This window comes from Somniosus microcephalus, chromosome 16, assembly GCF_052327205.1.
Source record: "Somniosus microcephalus isolate GS21.2 chromosome 16, FLI_Smic_1.0, whole genome shotgun sequence".
NCBI lineage: Eukaryota > Metazoa > Chordata > Chondrichthyes > Squaliformes > Somniosidae > Somniosus > Somniosus microcephalus.
Window position 1 is genome coordinate 16,674,771 of NC_141002.1, and position 19,234 is coordinate 16,694,004.

The 19,234-nt window shown below is 45.6% G+C and overlaps 1 protein-coding gene and 1 long non-coding RNA gene across 3 annotated transcripts in view; one reads left to right on the forward strand and one right to left on the reverse strand.

Annotated features, from left to right (window-relative positions):
- Positions 1–19,234, forward strand: part of LOC147105988 (uncharacterized) — a 310,673-nt gene that overhangs the window by 168,457 nt on the left and 122,982 nt on the right. The window contains exon 2 of the long non-coding RNA XR_015081310.1: positions 16,362–16,435. This is a non-coding gene — a long non-coding RNA (uncharacterized LOC147105988). The remainder of the gene's footprint in view (positions 1–16,361; positions 16,436–19,234) is intronic.
- Positions 1–19,234, reverse strand: part of tbxas1 (thromboxane A synthase 1 (platelet)) — a 315,721-nt gene that overhangs the window by 149,673 nt on the left and 146,814 nt on the right. For both annotated transcript variants that reach the window (XM_086008606.1, XM_086008607.1), the window contains exons 5-6: positions 17,947–18,043; positions 10,396–10,512 (exon numbers count right to left, since the gene is read on the reverse strand). In XM_086008606.1, coding sequence (XP_085864732.1) covers positions 10,396–10,512; positions 17,947–18,043 — 214 coding nt within the window. The remainder of the gene's footprint in view (positions 1–10,395; positions 10,513–17,946; positions 18,044–19,234) is intronic.

The following is a 19,234-nucleotide window of genomic DNA, read 5'->3' on the forward strand; positions in this document are numbered from 1 at the left end:
TGTATGTAACCTGTTCCACCTTAAGAGAGCTTAAGCCTGTTCCACCTTAAGAGATGTACTACTTTCTCAGGCTGCTGTAGACGTAATACCGGGGGTGAACACACCGGTATATAAGCACTGTGCAGTAATCTTGTATTCAGTATAGTCCCTACCTCCAACCAGTAAAGACCTGTTTTTATTGTTACTCATTAGTCTGTGTCTTAATTAACTAAATAATTCACAGACTTAACAGAAGTTAACAAGGTCATTTAATTAAAATCAAAAAACCACAGCTGATCCCGCTGGCAGCGGGTCCGGAACCCACCCAGCACACAACCCGACTCCAAGCCGCCTCGTTAAATAAAATCGCGGCGTTCAAGTTTTTCATGTCCTCATGATGCCACATGAAGACAAATTAAAATCATGCACTGAAGCAGCAGCGTCATGATTTGTTGAATTGTAGAGAAACATTTCTTCTCAAATGTTGCTGTTTCCCCCCCAAAAACTCCGCACCTTAGAGGCCCCAATCATCTCCTTCTTTCTGGCAGCTCGCTCAGTCTGAGCCCAACAATGCAGAGCTGTGGGATCCTGTTTAACCCTGAGCTAAGCTTCAAACCCTACATAGTAGCCACCATCAAGACAACCTAGTTCCACCTCTGGAACATCACTCACCTCTACCTCTGTGTCACCCCCACTGCCAGGCTCTTGTCACCTCCAAACTCAGGTTGTTCTTGCCAACTTCCTCAGATGTGCCCTTCAAAAATTTAACTTGTCCAAAACGCTACTGTCCTGAATACTATCCCACAGAGTCTCACATACTGTTAACTCTGTAATCACCAACCGGCATTGGCTCCCCATCCTCTAATGCATCGATTTCAAAATCCTTGTGCTCATCTACAGGTCGCTCCGTGACCTTGCACGCCCTCACCCCCCACCCCCTCACCTCTACAACTTCCTCCAGCCCTGTGTGCCAGCATATGCCCTCCATTCTTCCGACTTTGGCCTCCTAGCATCCCCCTTCCTCTGTGCCACCTTTAGCAGCGGAGCCTTCAGCTATCTTATTCCCGTACTTCGGAACACTCTTTCTAAACCTCCTCCACCTTGCTACCTCTCTCCCCTTCGTCAATCGCCTTCTCAAGACCTGCCTCGTTAATCATGACTTTTGCCACCACCCCGACTCTTGTCCTAACGATGCTCGCTATCTGGTTGCCTTTGTGAAGTACTTTAGAACATTGTATTAGATCAAAGTGCTACATCAAGGTACTTTTGGAGTGCAGTGACCATTGTCAGGTAAGCAAATATAGCATTAGTAATGTTCCACAAACAGCAATGAGATGCATGCCCAGTTGATCTGTTTCTTGGTGGTGTTGGGTCATGGAAGAAATTTGAGAACTGCTTGTTCTTCTTCACATCGTCTGATAGGATCTTTTTACATCATAAGAACATAAGAACATAAGAAGTAGGAGCAGGAGTAGGCCATATGGCCCCTCCCTCCCACTGCAAAATTACAAACATAAATTCAAAACTAATTTTGTTTAAGTAAAAACACATAAAAAGGCTCTAGGTATAGTTGGAAACTGACTGTTTGAATGTGCTGCACTGGGTCAAGAGCAGACCACGGATGAGTAAGCCCCTGGGACATCACAGCCCAGACAGACGGGGCTGATGGGATGCGTGTGGGCTGTACTTCGGACACCTCTGACCTTGTGTTGCTCCAAAATATAAATGCCAGGAGCTTACTCTGCTTGGCTCTGGTCCAATATGCGAACTGCTGTTAAGGCCTTTATCTGCAGTTGCGTGGAGGGCAAACCACTACTTTCATAGCAAGGGAAGCCTATGGTTGGAGTTAATGTGCCGTGTTCCCATGTAATAAACCCCCTTTTTTATTTGTTGGATTGTCTTGAGCACTTCCAAGAAGCCGGGACGGTTTCTTTTTCAGACTCGCGAGCTGGCCTGCACTCAGCATTTTTCTAATTGCAGTCTGGGAATGGCAGGCTGTAAATGAATAACTGACCAACTAGTTCCACATGGTTGCCAGGAAACTGCTGGCTGCCTCGGTGCTGAAGCACTGACATAAGAACAGTCTGCTTGCATAACGTGACGAGCCTCACGATATTTTCCCTCCAAGGGTTTTTAATATGAACGCTATCTATATAAAAATGTTAATCTCCTCTGACACGGGAGTGAGGAATGGTGCTTCTCATAATGACTCCTGTGTCCTTCATCACTTTAATAGATGCCAAGCTTTAAACGGCAGGCAGACTTTGACAAGGATTTCTTTCCCCCCCTACCTTTATGAAAAGATGATAGCTTTGTTGTCCTATCGCTGCTGCCAAGCCATGTAAATGAAATCAGTAACCTTCACTGCAGTTGTGTGGAAAAGAACAAAGATGTTTATCAAATGACAGTTTAAAAAAAAATTCTCTTGGCTCAGTGGAAATGCAGCCAGGCGAGTTCAGTGAATAATAAAGAAGCTGCACTCTTGCTGTGAGAAGCTATGTTGGAAGGCTTCTGGTTGAACAGCAAGTGTGAAATATATTGTTACTATAAATGGCACAGTTAGTATATTATATGTCTTCAAATTGTACATTATTTAAAAAACATTCACTTTTTTGAGAAAGTCCAGGTAACTTTCCTCCCCCAATTTTGTCCCTTTCTCTCCGGAAGGAACTAGCCTCGATTTTCTGATGGAGATTATTTTAACCCTTATAATCCTGGCTGACACACCAGTGCAGCACTGAGGGAGCGCTGCACTGTCGGAGGTGCTGTCTTTCGGATGAGACGTTAAACCGAGGCCCCCCCACCCCCTGTCTGCTCTCACAAGTGAATGTAAAAGATCCCATGGCACTATTTCAAAGAGCAGGGGAATTCTCTCGGTGTCCTGAACATTTATCCCTCAACCAACATCACTAAAAAACAGATTAACCAGATAAAAACAGATTATCTGGTCATTACTGTTTGTGGGACCTTGCTGTGCGCAAATTGGCTACCATGTTTCCCTACATTCCAACAGTGACCACACTTCATTGTCTGTAAAGCGCTTTGGGACGTGCTGAGGTCATGAAAGGCACTATAGAAATGCAAGTTCTTTCCTTTTCTTTTCCTCTTTAAAATAAACTGGTTAACGCCAGCATTAAAAGTAACACCAATCAGAAAATCCAGGCTGGGGGATGGTTCTACGAGTGCTTGCAGCCCTCCAGTACCTCACCAGTCATTTCTCAGCTGCAACCCCAATGTCAGTGGGCTATTTAACCATGGAGGGCATCACAGTTGTCTGCCCTTGCCCATCATTCACACATGTGCAGCAAGAACCAAAGAGTAGCAATCAGGAGCGAGAACCCTGACTAGTTATTTTTTTCATGTCTTAATCCACTGTTATCTACTCTAGTGCCCTGGCTGCTATCAGCAAACCCGGCCCAGACTGGGAATTGAACCCGTGACCTTATGGTCTGTACAGTTCAGTAACATACCAGGTGTGTTTTACCCCTTAGGCCAGCGAGAAGGAGCTTTACAGTTTATTTTACCCTGTTATTCATACAAATATGAAAGTACAGGAAACTTTGTGCTATCCGGCACCCACGGGACCGAGCTGCTGCCGTTGCCTCAAAACTTCCGGATAGACCAGCGTCAATGTTATCAGATAGGAGCTTTTCATCTCCGTATCTGACCACAAACACTGTTGCTCAGCAACAGCTTGTAAACACTCGGCCCAGTAGCTTGGAAGCCTCTGAAGCTGTTGCTAAGCGACAAAGACGCTTTCCAGAGCCTGCCTGTGAAAAGAATGCTAGGAGAAGAAAAAAAACCTAACCAAAACGGCTGCTGATTTCTGCCGTTAGATCGAAGCTGCCAGACATTCAACCTCCGGATAGCACAAAGTTTCCTGTAGTGAGTTTTTTTTACCTCTCAGTATCTCTACAAGGCAACCATATAACCTGTAGGTAGCAAAACTGCAAATGAGTTACGGCCAGCATAACAGGTGCAGATATATACAAAATATGACATGAAATTCCACATCCGTACTCTCACTTTCTCTTTTTTCTGCAGTTCTGTTAAAAAGGTTTCACTCCAATTGCACACTCTTGCGACATTGGAACAGGAGGAGGCCATTCAGCCCCTCGAGCCTGCTCCGCCATTCAATGAGATCATGGCTGATCTGTACCTCAACTACATTTACCCACCTTAGCTCCGTATCCCTTTGATACCCTTACCTAACAATAACCTATCAATCTCAGTCCTGAAAATCTCAATTGACCCACAGTATCCACAGCCTTTTGGGGGGGAGAGTTCCAGATTTTCACTATTTATTGTATGAAGACCTCTGCTTACAGTGGAAATCAGAATGCTAAACTTTCATTATTAAAACAATAAGGAGCAGTGAAATGAATGTCAGAGACTGGTTGTTTAGGTCTCTAAGGTCTTCACTGGCTGTAAAGCACATTGGGACTTCCTGAGGTTGTGAAAGGCGCTATGTATCTTTTGTCTGATAGGGTCATGTATCTGGGATAACTTATGAGGCCAGCCATCAATGTGCTGATATAAATCTTTTGTTCTGTATCCATCATACCTCAGATGCCACTTAATATGCAACCTATGTGGCATACTTGCATCTTATCAGCTCAAATATCATATGGGAACAGTAGCGTAGTGGTAATGTCTCTGGGCTAGTAATCCAGAGGCCTGGACGTGAGTTCAAATCTCACCACGGCAGCTGGGGAATTTAAACTCAGTTAATTAAATAAATCTGGAATAATTACTAGTATCAGTAATGGTAACCATGAAACTATTGGATTGTCATTAAAAACCCATCTGGTTCACTAACCTCAGCACTGGCTATGGACACGGCAACGGCACACCCAGCCCATTCAACCCTGCAAAGTCCTCCTCACCAACATCTGGGGACTTGTGCCAAAATTGGGAGAATTGTCCCACAGACTAGTCAAGCTACAGCCTGGCATAGTCATACTCACAGAATCATACCTTTCAGCCAATGACTCCTCCATCACCATCCTTGGGTATGTCCCACCAGCAGGATAGACCCACCAGGGGTGGTGATACAGTCGGGAAGGAGTGGCCCTGGGAGTCCTCAACATTAACTCTGGCCCCCATGAAGTCTCATGGCTTCAGGTCAAGCATGGGCAAGGAAGCCTCCTGCTGTTACCACCTACTGAGTACAGAATGCATTCTGGCTGGGGGACTTCCATATCCCCTGGCCGAGTCCTGAAGGACATGACTGGACCTACGGCAGGTGGTGAGAGAACCAACATGAGGGAAAAACCTCGTCCTCACCAATCTACCATGACAGTATTGGTAGCAGTGACCACCGCACAGTCATTGTGGAGACGAAGTCCCATCTTCACACTGAGGACATCCTCCATTGTGTTGTGTGGCATTACCACTCAATGGGATAGATCTAGTAGCTCAAAATTGGGCATTCATGAGGCACTGTGGGCCATCAGCAGCAGCAGAATTGTATTCCACCACAATGTGGCCTGGCATATCCCTCACTCTACAAATAACCATCAAGCCAGGGGACCAACCCTTGCTCAATAAGGAGTGTAAAAGAGCATGCCAGGAGCAGCACCAGGCATACCTAAAAATGAGGTGCCAACCTGGGGAAGCTGCAACACAGGACTACATACATGCTATAGACAGGGCTAAGCGATCCCACAATCAACGCATCAGATCAAAGCTCTGCAGTCCTGCCACATCCAGTCGTGAATGGTGGTGGACCATTAAACATCTAACGGGAGGAGGAGGCTCCATGAATATCCCCATCCTCAATGATGGTGGAGCCCAACACATGAGTACAAAAGACAAGGCTGAAGTGTTTGCAACCATCTTCAGCCAGAAGAACCGAGTGGATGATACATATCGGCCTACTCCCGAGGTCCCCACCATCACAGAAGCCACTCTTCAGCCAATTCGATTCACTCCACAAAAAGCAGGACAAATCCAACCCTGCCAATTACCACCCCATCAGTCGACTCTCAATCATCAGCAAAGTGATGGAAGGTGTCATCGACAGTGTTATCAAGCGGCACTTATTCATCAATAACCTGCTCACGGATGCCAAGACCACTCGGCTCCTGACCTCATTACTCATTACAGCCTTGGTCTAAACATGGACAAAGGAGCTGAATTCCAGAGGTGAGGTGAGAGTGACTGCCCTTGACATCAAGGCAGCATTTGATTGCGTGTGGCATCAAGGAGCCCTAATAAAACTGAAGTCAATGGGAATCGGGGGGGAAATGCTCCACTGGCTGGAGTCATACCTAGCACAAAGGGTGGTGGTTGAAGGTCAATCATCACAGCCCCAGGACATCGCTGCAGGAGTTCCTCAGGGCAATGTCCTAGACCCAACCATCTTCAGCTGCTTCATCAATGACCTTCCCTCCAACATAAGGTCAGAAATGGGGATGTTCGCTGATGACTGCACAGTGTTCAGCGCCATTCACAACTCCACAGATAATGAAGCAGTCCATGCCCGCATGCAGCAAGACCTGGACAATGTTCAGGTTTGGGCTGATAAGTGGCAGGTAACATTCACGCCACAGAAGTGCCAGGCAATGACTATCCCCAACAAGCGAGAGTCTAACCACCTCCCCTTGACATTCAACGGTATTACCATCGCCGAATCCCCCACCATCAACATCCTGGGGGTCACCACTGACCAGAAACTTAACTGGACCAGCCACATAAATACTGTGGCAACAAGAGCAGGTCAGAGGCTAGGTATTCTGCGGCGAGTGTCCCACCTCCTGACTCCCCAAAGCCTTTCCACTATCTACAAGGCACAAGTAAGGAGTGTGGTGGAATACTCTCCACTTGCCTGGATGAGTGCAGCTCCAACAACACTCAAGAAGCTTGACACCATCCAGGAAAAAGCAGCCCACTTGATTGGCACCCCAGCCACCACCTTAAACATTCACTCCCTCCACCACCAGCGTACCGTGGCTGCAGTGTGTACCATCTACAAGACACACTGCAGCAACTCGCCAAGGCTTCTTCAGCAGCAGGTCCCAAACCTGCGACCTCTTCCACCTAGAAGGACAAGGGCAGCAGGTGCATGGGAACACCACCACCTCCAAGTTCCCCTCCAAGTCACACACCATCCTGACTTAGAAGTATATCGCTGATCCTTCATCGTCGCTGGGTCAAAATCCTGGAACTCCTCCCTAACAGCACTGTGGGAGTACCTTCACCACACGGACTGCAGTAGTTCAAGAAGGCGGCTCACCACCACCTTCTCAAGAGCAATTAGGGATGGGCAATAAATGCTGGCCTTGCCAGCGACGCCCTGATCCCATAAACAAATTTTTTTTTAATTCACGAAAACTGCAACAGATCACAACTAAACAGGTAGCGAACGCACCAACCAAAAGCAGGTACGGTGAAAGAAAAAACTTGCATTAATATATTAACCTCCAATGAAAAGCTACTTGAGGATGCAAGAAAAGAACGAATAAGCAGTCAGCAAAAGCTAGCGATAAAAAAGGCAAAGTAATGAAATAACGCCAAAGATTTTGCTTTAAATCCTCTTGTGCACAATAAGAAATTTAGCACTAGAAACAAGAACTGAAACCTAAAGACATAGGCCTAGAAATTGAGTGCCCTTAGCGCCGATTTTGCGGCGCTAGAGGGCCTAGCGCTGCAATTGGCGCCGGCGCCGAAATTGCCTGGGGCCCTTCCGCCGCGGTAGACCGGTAGCGCTGCGCCGGCACCGATGACGTCATCGGTGTGCGCAGCATCCCGGTTGCCATGCCGACGGGCCCCAGCGCCGAAATTCAGTTGCGGCCGCCTCGCCCGTGGCAGCCGCAACTAAGACTCTGGCAACAGAGTCTTACAAGTCTTTGCGCCGGCGCATTAAAGGCCCCGCGGCGGCCGGCCGCTTTCCCGCCGGCCGCCTGGCCGCAGCTCCCTCCCCGGACTTCCCCCCCCCCCCCCCCCCCGGAACAGAAGCAAGCCCGGCACTTGTCCGAGGTGCCGGGCTCATTTTTAAAAAGATTTTCGCGGGCCGCAGCCGGGTGCAGGCAGCTCCTCCTTAAGGGAAGGAGGAGGCCTGCACTTCCCGAGCCTGCCGCACCGCATCGGGTGCCGCAGCGCCGGAATTGCAGCGCGAAACGGCACTTAGCGCCGATTTACCGCCGCAAAGACCCTTCAGTAGCGCCGGCAGCCGTTTGGGCGCGGCCCTGCTGAATTTTTGGCGCGCGCAGGGGGACTTAGCGCCGGCACTAACTTCCGGCGCTAAAGCCCTGGCTAAGCCAAAACTCAATTTCTAGGCCATAATGTCCTGGTGAATTTGTAATATTTTTTAATCAAACCTACCAATACAAAAAACAGGTTTTCAGTTTAAAATGTGCCTAACAACACTCTTTGGAGGAGGCCTGTAGCTCTCTGAGAAGCCTGGGATTTGAGTTCACGGGGTTTCCCAGAACAATCGTCAGCCAGAATGCATCAGTGCCTACAACTCCGAAAAAGATTTTACGATTAACGTTTAAACTGGCTGTTTGTAAGTCTTGCGCCGTCTTCTGCTTTGGTGTATCTAACGTTGACATAAACCCTCAGGGAAATCAATTTTTAGGAGTGGGTAAAACAATCAAAAGCTGTGTTTTTAGATAAAACAGCAAAACAAAGTAAAACATGAACTCTTACATTTGCCTCTTAGGTAAAAAAAAGGGTCTCTTCAAGGGATTGTTTATTTAGCAAATAAAACAGTATGACAAATGAAACTTTGCACTTTGAAATTTGGCATTGTTTTATCTTTTGATTTTCTAATAGTCACACCAGCTGCACTTCTTTTTATTTATTTTTTTATCTCTGAACTCAAAACAAAACAATCAATGTAAAATAGCAGAAAAATTCTGGAAGGACTTGTATCACTTAAGTTTGGAGGAAAGTTCTGAGCAAACGTCCTGCACTTAAATTTGTTTATTTATGCAGAACCTTGTCGGTTCTGTCCAGAGATATTTGGTAAAGAAGGAAAGAAGCACATTTTGTTTTTGTTGTAAGTTTTATATTATTCATGGCCTTCGATATAAAAATTCACAGAAGGAAAGAGGTGCTCCCCCCACACTACATACAGATTTATTGATGTGAAGGGAACTAATGTATTTATGCATCTACAGTGGGGAAGGAAAATCATTTATTTATTCCCAGGAACTAATAAAAAAATTACTTCACTGTTACTCTTACAAATTTATTTCTAAATCCTTTCAATGGAAAAGTTAACACCTTCCCCGCTTACACACCCCAGCATCTTTCCCTCGCAACAACCTGACTTCCAATTCATTGTGAGCAGTGCCACGGGAGATCAGCTAATAATCTAAAGTCTGCCTTAAATTTGGATGTGGATGATTCTTTGCATTTTGGCTTTATCGCAGGAGTAATTTGGAAAGTTTGAGATTTTCTACACACCTCTTTATCCTCGCAATCCAGCTGCCATGGATACCAGAAGTAACTGGTCACACCACCAGATTAACTGGCTATTCAGTGCATTGAAGTCTGTGAAATCTTGCTGTGTGCAAAATGGATGGCATGTTTGCTTATATAACAGTCACTGAATTTCAAAAGCAATTCAGAAGCTTTGAGATGTTTCTAAGAGGTGTACATAAATATGCGTGTGTATCTCTGTATGTCATCGTGTCTTGAAACAATGTTGGCATAGTTTGATTTTAATCTAATTCAATTGTTTTGCACTGTACTTTGAGGCTGTTAAGGAAGACTGAATAGTGCCACGGCAATAAGTAGCAATCTCTCTCTGAAATGAAAGAGGAATGCTTTTTTGAGACTGGAGGTGAAGCACATTGTTGGGCTTTATAGGGGCCTTTACTCTGCAACTAACTGTGTTGTACTAGACATAGGAGTGCTTGATGCGGACATTGTTTTTTTTTAATTCATTCTTGGCAAGGCCAGCATTTATTGCCTATCCCGAGTACAACTGAGTGGCTTACTGAGGGCAGTTAAGAATTAACCATGTTTGGAGTCACATATATGCCAGATTGGGTATTGACGACAGGTTTCCTTCCCTAAAGGACTTATGTGGACCAGTTGGGTTTTTACGAAAATCCGACAACTTCATGATCACTTTTACTGATACTAGCTTTTTATTTCCAGATTTTTAAAACTGAATGAAAACTCTCAAACTACCATGGTGGGATTTGAACTCCCGTTCTGTGGATTATTAGTCCAGGGCTCTGGATTACATAACCACTACGCTACTGTACCCATTGAGTGCCTGAAATGGAAAGAGTCCAAATTTCTCGCACTAACATCTGTCACCTTAATGAGCACAAAACTTCACACAATAAAAGGTAAAATTAAAAACCAGTTTGAAATAGAATGAGCTAATGATCGATTTATAAAAATACATTTGTTGATGGAAAGAGTTTCATGCTTAAAGCATTGAGCTCTTCTCACCTCTCGCATCTTTGCGCTACTGAAACTTGGTGTCAGGACACTGCGGACATTTTTCCAATCTCCATCTTGCAAGAACAAAAGGCTGTCGACCATTGGCTTGTTGGGAAAAATTACTTTCTGAAAAATAGAAACATTATTTATTGTCAGCTAAGCATCTCAGAACTCTCAAAGCTATTTTTAAGAGCACATAGTGCAGTGGCCAATATACAGCGCGGCTCGCAAAATTTTTCTTTTACAATTTGTTCTTCTCCTGAAGGTGCGAACACCTGGGAGGGTCCAATTCAACAGGCGCCGGTTGTCCACCCCTGGGATCTCGCCCAAGAGGCACCTGAGTGAGTGTTGGCGGGCTCTTTAACTGTGATGGGCCTCACAGCTGAGCCTCATCCTGTACTCACCTGATGTTCACATGTGCACCCTTAGACTCAAAACCAGATCCCAGGTGTGAAGGTACTGCTCACTAACTCGCTTTGCTACACTGGAAATAATTATTTTAGACAAAGCTTTGGAACCAAGCGTGGCCACGTACAGTGATGTCACTTAATCCAGGATGCATTGCATACAAGAGAAGGTATAGCAGTGCCTTTGGCAGTGTACAATTGCAGTGTTGCAGGCTGTGTTTACTTACAACACAGAAATGGATGGTTTAGAATGTTTGGTACAGAATATTGGTCAACAAATGACTGAAATTTCCAATCAAGGTTCCCTGAAGCATTTCATTTGGAAGGCAGATGACTTCCCACAGTGCAGATAGAGGCCATTTCAGCCCATCGAGCCTGCACCGACACATATCCCACCCTATCCCCGTAACCCCACGTATTTAATCCCCCTAACACTAAGGGTCAATTTATCATAGTCAATCAACCTAACTCGCACATCTTTGGACTGTGGGAGGAAACCGGAGCACCCGGAGGAAACCCACGCAAACACGGGGAGAATGTGCAAACTCCACACAGACAGTCGCCCGAGGCCGGATTCGAACCCGGGTCCCTGGCGCTGTGAGGCAACAGTGCTAACCACTATGCCACCGTGCTGCCCTGCACCGTTCTGTTCCAATATTCACCTGACCTTTAAAGCCTGATGAATTTTCAGACCCTATTTTATGTTTGTTCAAACTGGCCCATCAAGGAGGTTAGATTAAACTTTGCCATTAAGATAATAACCAACAGGACATGTGAGTGGGGTTTCAACTGAGTGCTGCGAGTTGGGTGAGTCGGAGTTAGGTGAGGAGTGGAAGGAGGAGCTCCCTTGCTTCGCCTTTGTTTTTCCTAACGTTTCACCCTGTAGGAAGAGGCCGGTGTCAGGAGCAGCAGGAGAGTAGTGAGTATTTAAACTCACTTTCGCAGGCTTTTTCTCAAAGGCCGGTCAATCTCGCAGACCGGCGGCGGCGGCGTTCCAGAGCCACGCCATGATTCAAAAAGTGACATGGGCAAGAGAAAGCAGCTGATTGGGTGAGTACAGCCAGGTGAGTATTTATACTACTCTATAGTTTGACAGTTAAGGTTAATAGTTTATAAAGTTTAGAACGTCTTACTTTTTGTGGTTATAGTTTCTACGGTCTCTGTTGTGTATCGGGGAGTGCCAGTAACCAAGGGCCCTTGAGTATATCATTTAATTGTAGTGTATTTGGTGGTATTGATTTGATTTAATTTAGTTTAAATTAATTGAAGGGTAATTCATGACAGCACAACTCGGCCTCGTGGCATGCTCCTCCTGCACTATGTAGGAAATCAGGGACACTTCCTGTGTCCCTGACGACCATGTGTGCGGGAAGTGTATCCAGCTGCAGCTACTGGCAGACCACATTGCGGCGCTGGAGCTGCGAATGGATACATACTGGAGCATTCGCGATGCTGAGGACGTCGTGGATATCACGTTTAATCAGTTGGTCACACCGCATGAAGGGAATGGGTGACCGCCAGGCAGAGTAGAAGGCGCATGCAGGTATTGCAGGGGTCCCCTGTGGCCATCCCCCTCTCGAACAGATATACCAATTTGGATATTGTTGAGGGAGATGACTTATCGGGGGAAGGCAGCAGCAGCCAACTTCCTGGCACCATGGGTGGTTCTGCTGCACAGGACGGGAGGAAAAAGAGTGGGAGAGCTATAGTGATAGGGGATTCTATTGTAAGGGGAATCAATAGGCGTTTCTATCTCCAGGATGGTATGTTGCCTCCCTGGTGCAAGGGTCAAGGATGTCGCGGAGCAGCTGTAGGGCACTCTGGAGGGGGAGGGTGAACAGCCAGTTGTCGTGGTGCATATAGGTACCAACGATATAGGTAAAAACCGGGATGAGGTCCTAAAAGCTGAATATAGGGAGTTAGGAGGTAAATTAAAAAATAGGACCTCAAAGGTAGTAATCTCAGGATTGCTGCCAGTGCCACGTGCTAGTCAGAGTAGAAAGAGAAGAATATTTCAGATGAATATGTGGCTAGAGGAATGGTGCAAGGGGGAGGGATTCAAATTCCTCGGACATTGGAACCGGTTCTGGGGGAGGTGGGACCAGTACAAACTGGACGGTTTGCACCTGGGCAGGCCCGGGACCGATGTCCTAGGGGGAGTGTTTGCTAGTGCTGTTGGGGAGGGTTTCAACTAAAATGGCAGGGGGTTGGGAACCTGTGCTGGGAGACAGACGAAAGGGAAGCAAGGATAGGAGCAAAAGACAGTAAGGAGAAAAGCAAAAGTGGCAGTCAGAGAAATCAAGGGTTTAAATCAAATATGGCCACAGTAAATAATAATTCTAAAATGTCTAAGAGTGTTAAAAAAACAAGCCTGAAGGCTTTGTGTCTTAATGCAAGGAGCATTCGTAATAAGGTGGATGAATTAGCTGCGCAAATAGATGTAAATGGATGTGATTTAATTGGGATTACGGAGACATGGTTCCAGGGTGACCAAGGCTGGGAATTCAACATCCAGGGGTATTCAATATTCAGGAAAGACAGGCAAAAAGGAAAAGGAGGTGGGGTAGCATTGCTGGTTAAAGAGGAGATTAACACAATAGTAAGGAAGGATATTAGCTCTGATGATGTGGAATCTGTATGGGTAGAGCTGAGAAATACCAAGGGGCAGAAAACATTAGTGGGAGTTGTATACAGACCCCCAAACAGTAATGCTGAGGTTGGGGATGGCATTAAACGGGAAATTAGAGAAGCGTGCAATAAGGGCACAGCAGTTATCAGGGGTGACTTTAATCTACATATAGATTGGGCTAACCAAATTAGTAACAATACTGTGGAGGAGGAATTCCTGGAGTGTATACGGGATGGTTTCCTGGACCAATATGTCGAGGACCCAACTAGACATCAGGCCATCTTAGACTGGGTATTATGTAATGAGAAAGGATTCATTAGCAATCTTGTTGTGCGAGGCCCCTTGGGGCGGAGCGATCATAATATGATAGAATTCTTCATTAAGATGCAGAGTGAAGTAGTTGACTCAGAGACTAGGGTCCAGAATTTAAATAAAGGAAACTACAATGGTATGAGGCGCGAGTTGGGTAGGATGGATTGGGGAACGTTACTTAAAGGGTTGACGGTGGATAGGCAATGGCAAACATTTAAAGATCACACGGATGAACTACAGAATTTGTTCATCCCTGTTTGGCATAAAAATAAAACAAAAAAGGTGACTTAACCGTGGCTAACAAGGAAAATTAGGGATAGCATAAGGTCCAAGGAGAGGACATATAAATTGGCCAGAAAAAGCAGCAAACCTGAGGATTGGGAGCAGTTTAGGATTCAGCAAAGGAGGACAAAGGGATTAATTAAGAGGGGGAAAATAGAGTATGAGAGTAAGCTTGCAGGGAACATAAAAACTTACTGTAAAAGCTTCTATATGTGAAGAGAAAAAGATTGGTGAAGTCAAGCGTAGGTCCCTTGCAGTCAGAATCAGGGGAATTTATAATGGGGAACAAAGAAATGGCTGACCAATTAAATACATACTTTGGTTCTGACTTCACAAAGGAGGACACAAATAACCTCCCAGAGATGTCGGTGAACAAAGGGTCTAATGAGAGGGAGGAATTGAATGAAATCAGTATTTGTAGGGAAATGGTGTTAGGGAAATTGATGGGACTGAAGGCCGATAAATCCCCAGGGCCTGATAATCTACATCCTAGCGTACTTAAGGAAGTGGCCCTAGAAATAGTATATGCATTGCTGGTCATCTTCCAAAATTCTATAGACTCTGGAACAGTTCCCATGGATTGGAGGGTAGCTAATGTAACCCCACTATTCAAAAAAGGTGGTAGAGAGAAAACGGGGAATTATAGACCGGTAAGCCTGACATCGGTAGTGGGGAAAATGCTAGGGGAAAATGCTAGAGTCCATTATAAAAGATGTAATAGCAGAAAACTTGGAAAACAGTGACAGGATCGGACAAAGTCAACATGGATTTACAAAAGGTAAATCGTGCTTGACTAATCTACTGGAATTTTTTGAGGATGTAACTGGTAGAATAGATAAGGGAGAACCAGTGGATGTGGTGTATTTGGACTTTCAGAAGGCTTTCGATACGGTCCCGCATAAGAAATTAGCGTGTAAAGTTAAAGCACATGGGATTGTGGGTAAGGTACTGACTTGGATAGAGAACTGGTTGGCAGACAGGAAGCAAAGAGTTGGAATAAACGGGTCTTTTTCCGAGTGGCAGGCAGTGACTAGTCGGGTACCGCAGGGATCGGTGCTATGACCCCAGCTATTCACAATATATATTAATGATCTAGACGAGGGAACTAGATGTAATATCTCCAAGTTTGCAGATGACACAAAGCTGGGTGGGCATGTGTGCTGTGAGGAGGATGCCGAGAAACTCCAGTATGATTTGAACAGGTTGGGTGATTGGGCAGATGCATGGCAGATGCAGTATAATGTGGATAAATGCGAGGTTATCCACTCTGGTGGCAAAAACAGGAAGGCAGATTATTATCTGAATGGCAATAGATTGGGAGAAGGGGAAGTGCAACGAGACCTGGGTGTCCTTGTGCACCAGTCGCTGAAGGTAAGCATGCAGGTGCAGCAGGCGGTTAAGAAGGCAAATGGTATGTTGGCCTTCATAGCGAGAGAATTCGAGTACAGGAGCAAGGATGTCTTGCTGCAGTTGTACAGGGCCTTGGTGAGACCACACCTTGAGTATTGTGTGCAGTTTTGGTCGCCTTATCTGAGGAAGGATGTTCTTGTCATGGAGGGAGTGCAGCGAAGATTTACCAGACTGATACCTGGGATGGCAGGAATGACGTATGAGGAGAGATTGGGTCGATTGGGCTTATTATTCACTGGAGTTTAGAAGAATGAGAGGGGATCTCATTGAAACTTATAAAATTCTAACAGGACTAGGCAGACTAGATGCAGGAAAGATGTTCCCGATGGCAGGGGAGTCCAGAACCAGGGGTCACAGTCTAAAGATAAGGGGTAAGCCATTTAGGACAGAGATGAGGAGGAATTTCTTCACCCAGAGAGTGGTGAACCTGTGGAATTCTCTACCACAAAAGGGAGTTGAGGCCAATTCATTAAATATATTCAAGAAGGTGTTAGATATATTTCTTGAGGCTAAAGGGATCAAGGGATATGGGGAGAAGGCAGGGACAGGGTACTGAATTTGGATGATCAGCCATGATCTCGAGGGGCCGAATGGCCTACTCCTGCTCCTATCTTCTATGTTTTAAAATTATTATTAATTATTGGGATGTGTGTGCGCTGCAAGGCCGGCATTTATTTCTCGTTCCTAGATGCCCTGAGAAGGTAGTGGTGGGCCTTGAAACGCTGATAGCGGTTTGATACAACTGCTGGGCCACTTCAGAGGGCAGTTAAGAGTCAACCACGTTAGCATGGGACTGGAGTCACATATAGGCCAGACTGATTAAGGACGGCAGGTTTCCTTCCCTAAAGGACATCAGTGAACTAGTTGGGTTTTTACTGCAATCTGACAGCTTCATGGTCACTTTTACCGCCATCGGCTTTTTATTTTATTTACAGATTTCTCGGGAACATAACGTTTCGTGAGTTGCCAATACCATGGAAATGTCATGTGGAGGAGCTCAACAAGTGAAGTACGTATATTGCAAGATGTCAGGTTGGTCGGGTTCTGGAGTTAGACATCCTTTGGAGGCAGCAAGAATTTTGCAGGACAATTTTTATTCAGGGTGAATGTTCAGAATAATCTGCCTTGTGGGCTGTAGATGGAAAAACATTAGTGATATGGAAATTGCAACTGGAGGCGATAATGAGAGAGTTAGGTTACTAGAGTGATCAGCTTCAAGGGGCAAAATTACCAATTCTCATCTTGACTTTGTCTGAGATTGCACTAAGATCTATGATTGGAACTGCCTATTTTTACTTTTTTTTTGTTCTGTACTTCCTTATTTTTTCCATAGTTCTTTTATCAGCATTAAAAAAAAATTCAGAAGAAGAATACAAACCCAAACAGGAAAAAGGTCAAACATTTCACATTTAGGAGTCACGGTAGAAGATTGGTTAACTGAAAATTATTCAAGGAGAAAGATAATGCCCTGGTTTATATGTTGGTGCAGTTGGGAGCACATTTCTCAATGTGGCATTTACCCTGAGGAAGGTACGTTGATGGCAGAGTTGTGCCTACTTCTGCAATAGTTTTACATGCTTGAGGGTCAGAATGGCCAGTGGGTGGTGGGCTGGATAGTCGGAGCAGGCTGCACAGGTGCTATCAAGCTTGTAAGGGAAGAGAAGATGAGCCATGGTTCCTGCTCCTGATCCCTATACAAATGCCCCTTATTTGGTATGTGAATTTATGTTTGGTCAGGCTGGACCGTGACAGCCTTGTTGACGTTCACCGTCTGGGCTCAGACATGACCGCTTGGTCAAGGCACTGGAGGGTGGACCTGAGTCTCCAGTTGCGCACGGCTCATTAGAATGAGGCGGTATGATTAGTCTTTTTTTATGCCAAGCTTAGGGTCTTCCTTTAAAGCTTCCTCTTCAGAACTTTGGGGTGAAATTGGTCTTTGGCGGTAGCGCAAAACGGGCGGTAGCGAATAAGCAGCAATCGGAAATCAATGGGGAAGAAAATCGGGCAGGGTGTGAAACAGGCTGCTGATATGCTAGCACCTGTTTTGTGCTACAACCAAAGACCAATTGCACCCCCTTTCTACCATGAATTCTCTTGATCAATATTAAATATAAGCATGAGGCGACAAAGCAGCCATGGTAAATACAGAAAATACACTCGGGCACATCCACAAGTGTTTTACAAGCTGTGAAGGAAACCGATTTAATTTCAGTCAGATCCTGCATCCTCTGGGCTATCAAGCAAACAGTGCTACAGTTACCCTTGCTCAGCTAATTAAACAAGACCTGCAGTCGGCTTGCACTGTGAATGCTGTGGTAAGCTCCTCAGTGGTGATGTAATATTCCAACTGAGTCAGAATTATTAAACGTGCCGCAAGAGAGATTCTGAATTACTAGCGCAACGCAAGTGCGAGGAGGAATCACGATCTCCCACCCAAGGTGGATTTTAAATTCTCAACCACACTGGGCACGCGACTTGTCAGATTAGAGCAACGGTGTAGACGGGTTCAGGATCTCTTACCATTCTGTTGACAAAGTTGCTGAAGTCCTTCACCAGAATCTGCTTCAGCATTTCAGGCTCGGCGATTAGAATGGCCGGTCGCCGACCAAAGTAGTATCTGAAACATATGAAAGGACAATTTCTTGAGAATAGATCGCAATTTTCAGGCAAATCTTTTTGCCACTTCAGTTATTTATGCAGTCAGATGTGTGTCAACAGTGTAGGTACAACAGGAAATAAATTGCAAGTCGTGATAAAACAACGCGATTCTTCCTTCGCCATCCCCGCAGCCCCTTTTAAAATAATGTTTTTCCACTCTTTCCCAAGCTACACCTCATCGCCTGACACAGAGGCACGCAAGTGAGCTGCTCTTGAGGCTCTGCCAACCTTTCAACAGGAACCTGGGACCTTCTGTTTCTCATGGCTCAGAACCACACCAAGTAATGCCTTTACCAGTCAAATTTTGGGGTAGCTTTATCCTAGCTAAAACTTCCTGACACGGTATATACAGACACCTTAAACACTCACTCCCTCCTCCACCACCAACTCACCGTGGCACCGTTACTGCAGTGTGTACTATCTTCAGGATGCACTGCAGCAGCTCGCCAAGGCTTCTTCGACAACACCTCCCAAACCTGCGACCTCCACCAACTAGAAGGACAAGGGCAGCAGGCGCATGGGAACACCATCACCTCCAAGTCACACACCATCCTGAATTGGAAATATATCGCCGTTCCTTCATCGCCGCTGGGTCAAAATCCTGGAATTCCCTCCCTAACAGCACTGTGGGAGTACCTTCACCACACCGAGTGTAGCAGTTCAAGAAGGCGGCTCACCACCACCTTCTCAAGGGCAACTAGGAACGGGCAATAAATGTCGGCCTTGCCAGTGATGCCCATATCCTGAGAATTAATTTAACAAAATCTTGCAGTCCGGGTAGATAATGGCACTGAGAGAATCCTGGCAAGCAGGATCAGTCCAGGAATGGGAAGGTGTGAAAAATGGGGAGAAATTTAAATGGACAACATACATATATCATTTGGGGTTCAAGCGTCGTTCGTGTGGCATAGGGAATGTGGGTTCACATAGACGCCAGATGCTATACAATGCAGGTGATAGAACAATAATCCGGTCACACACACAATCCCATAGGAAGAAGCAGTTGTTTACTTGTCGACTCTTTGCATATTCTGCTCAGACAGCAGCTCATCCAGAAAGTCATTCCATCCACTGACATGTTGACATTTCATGCAAATTAAAGCATACATTTGCTTTTCAGAACAGTTTATTTTTAAATTAAAGAGCTGAA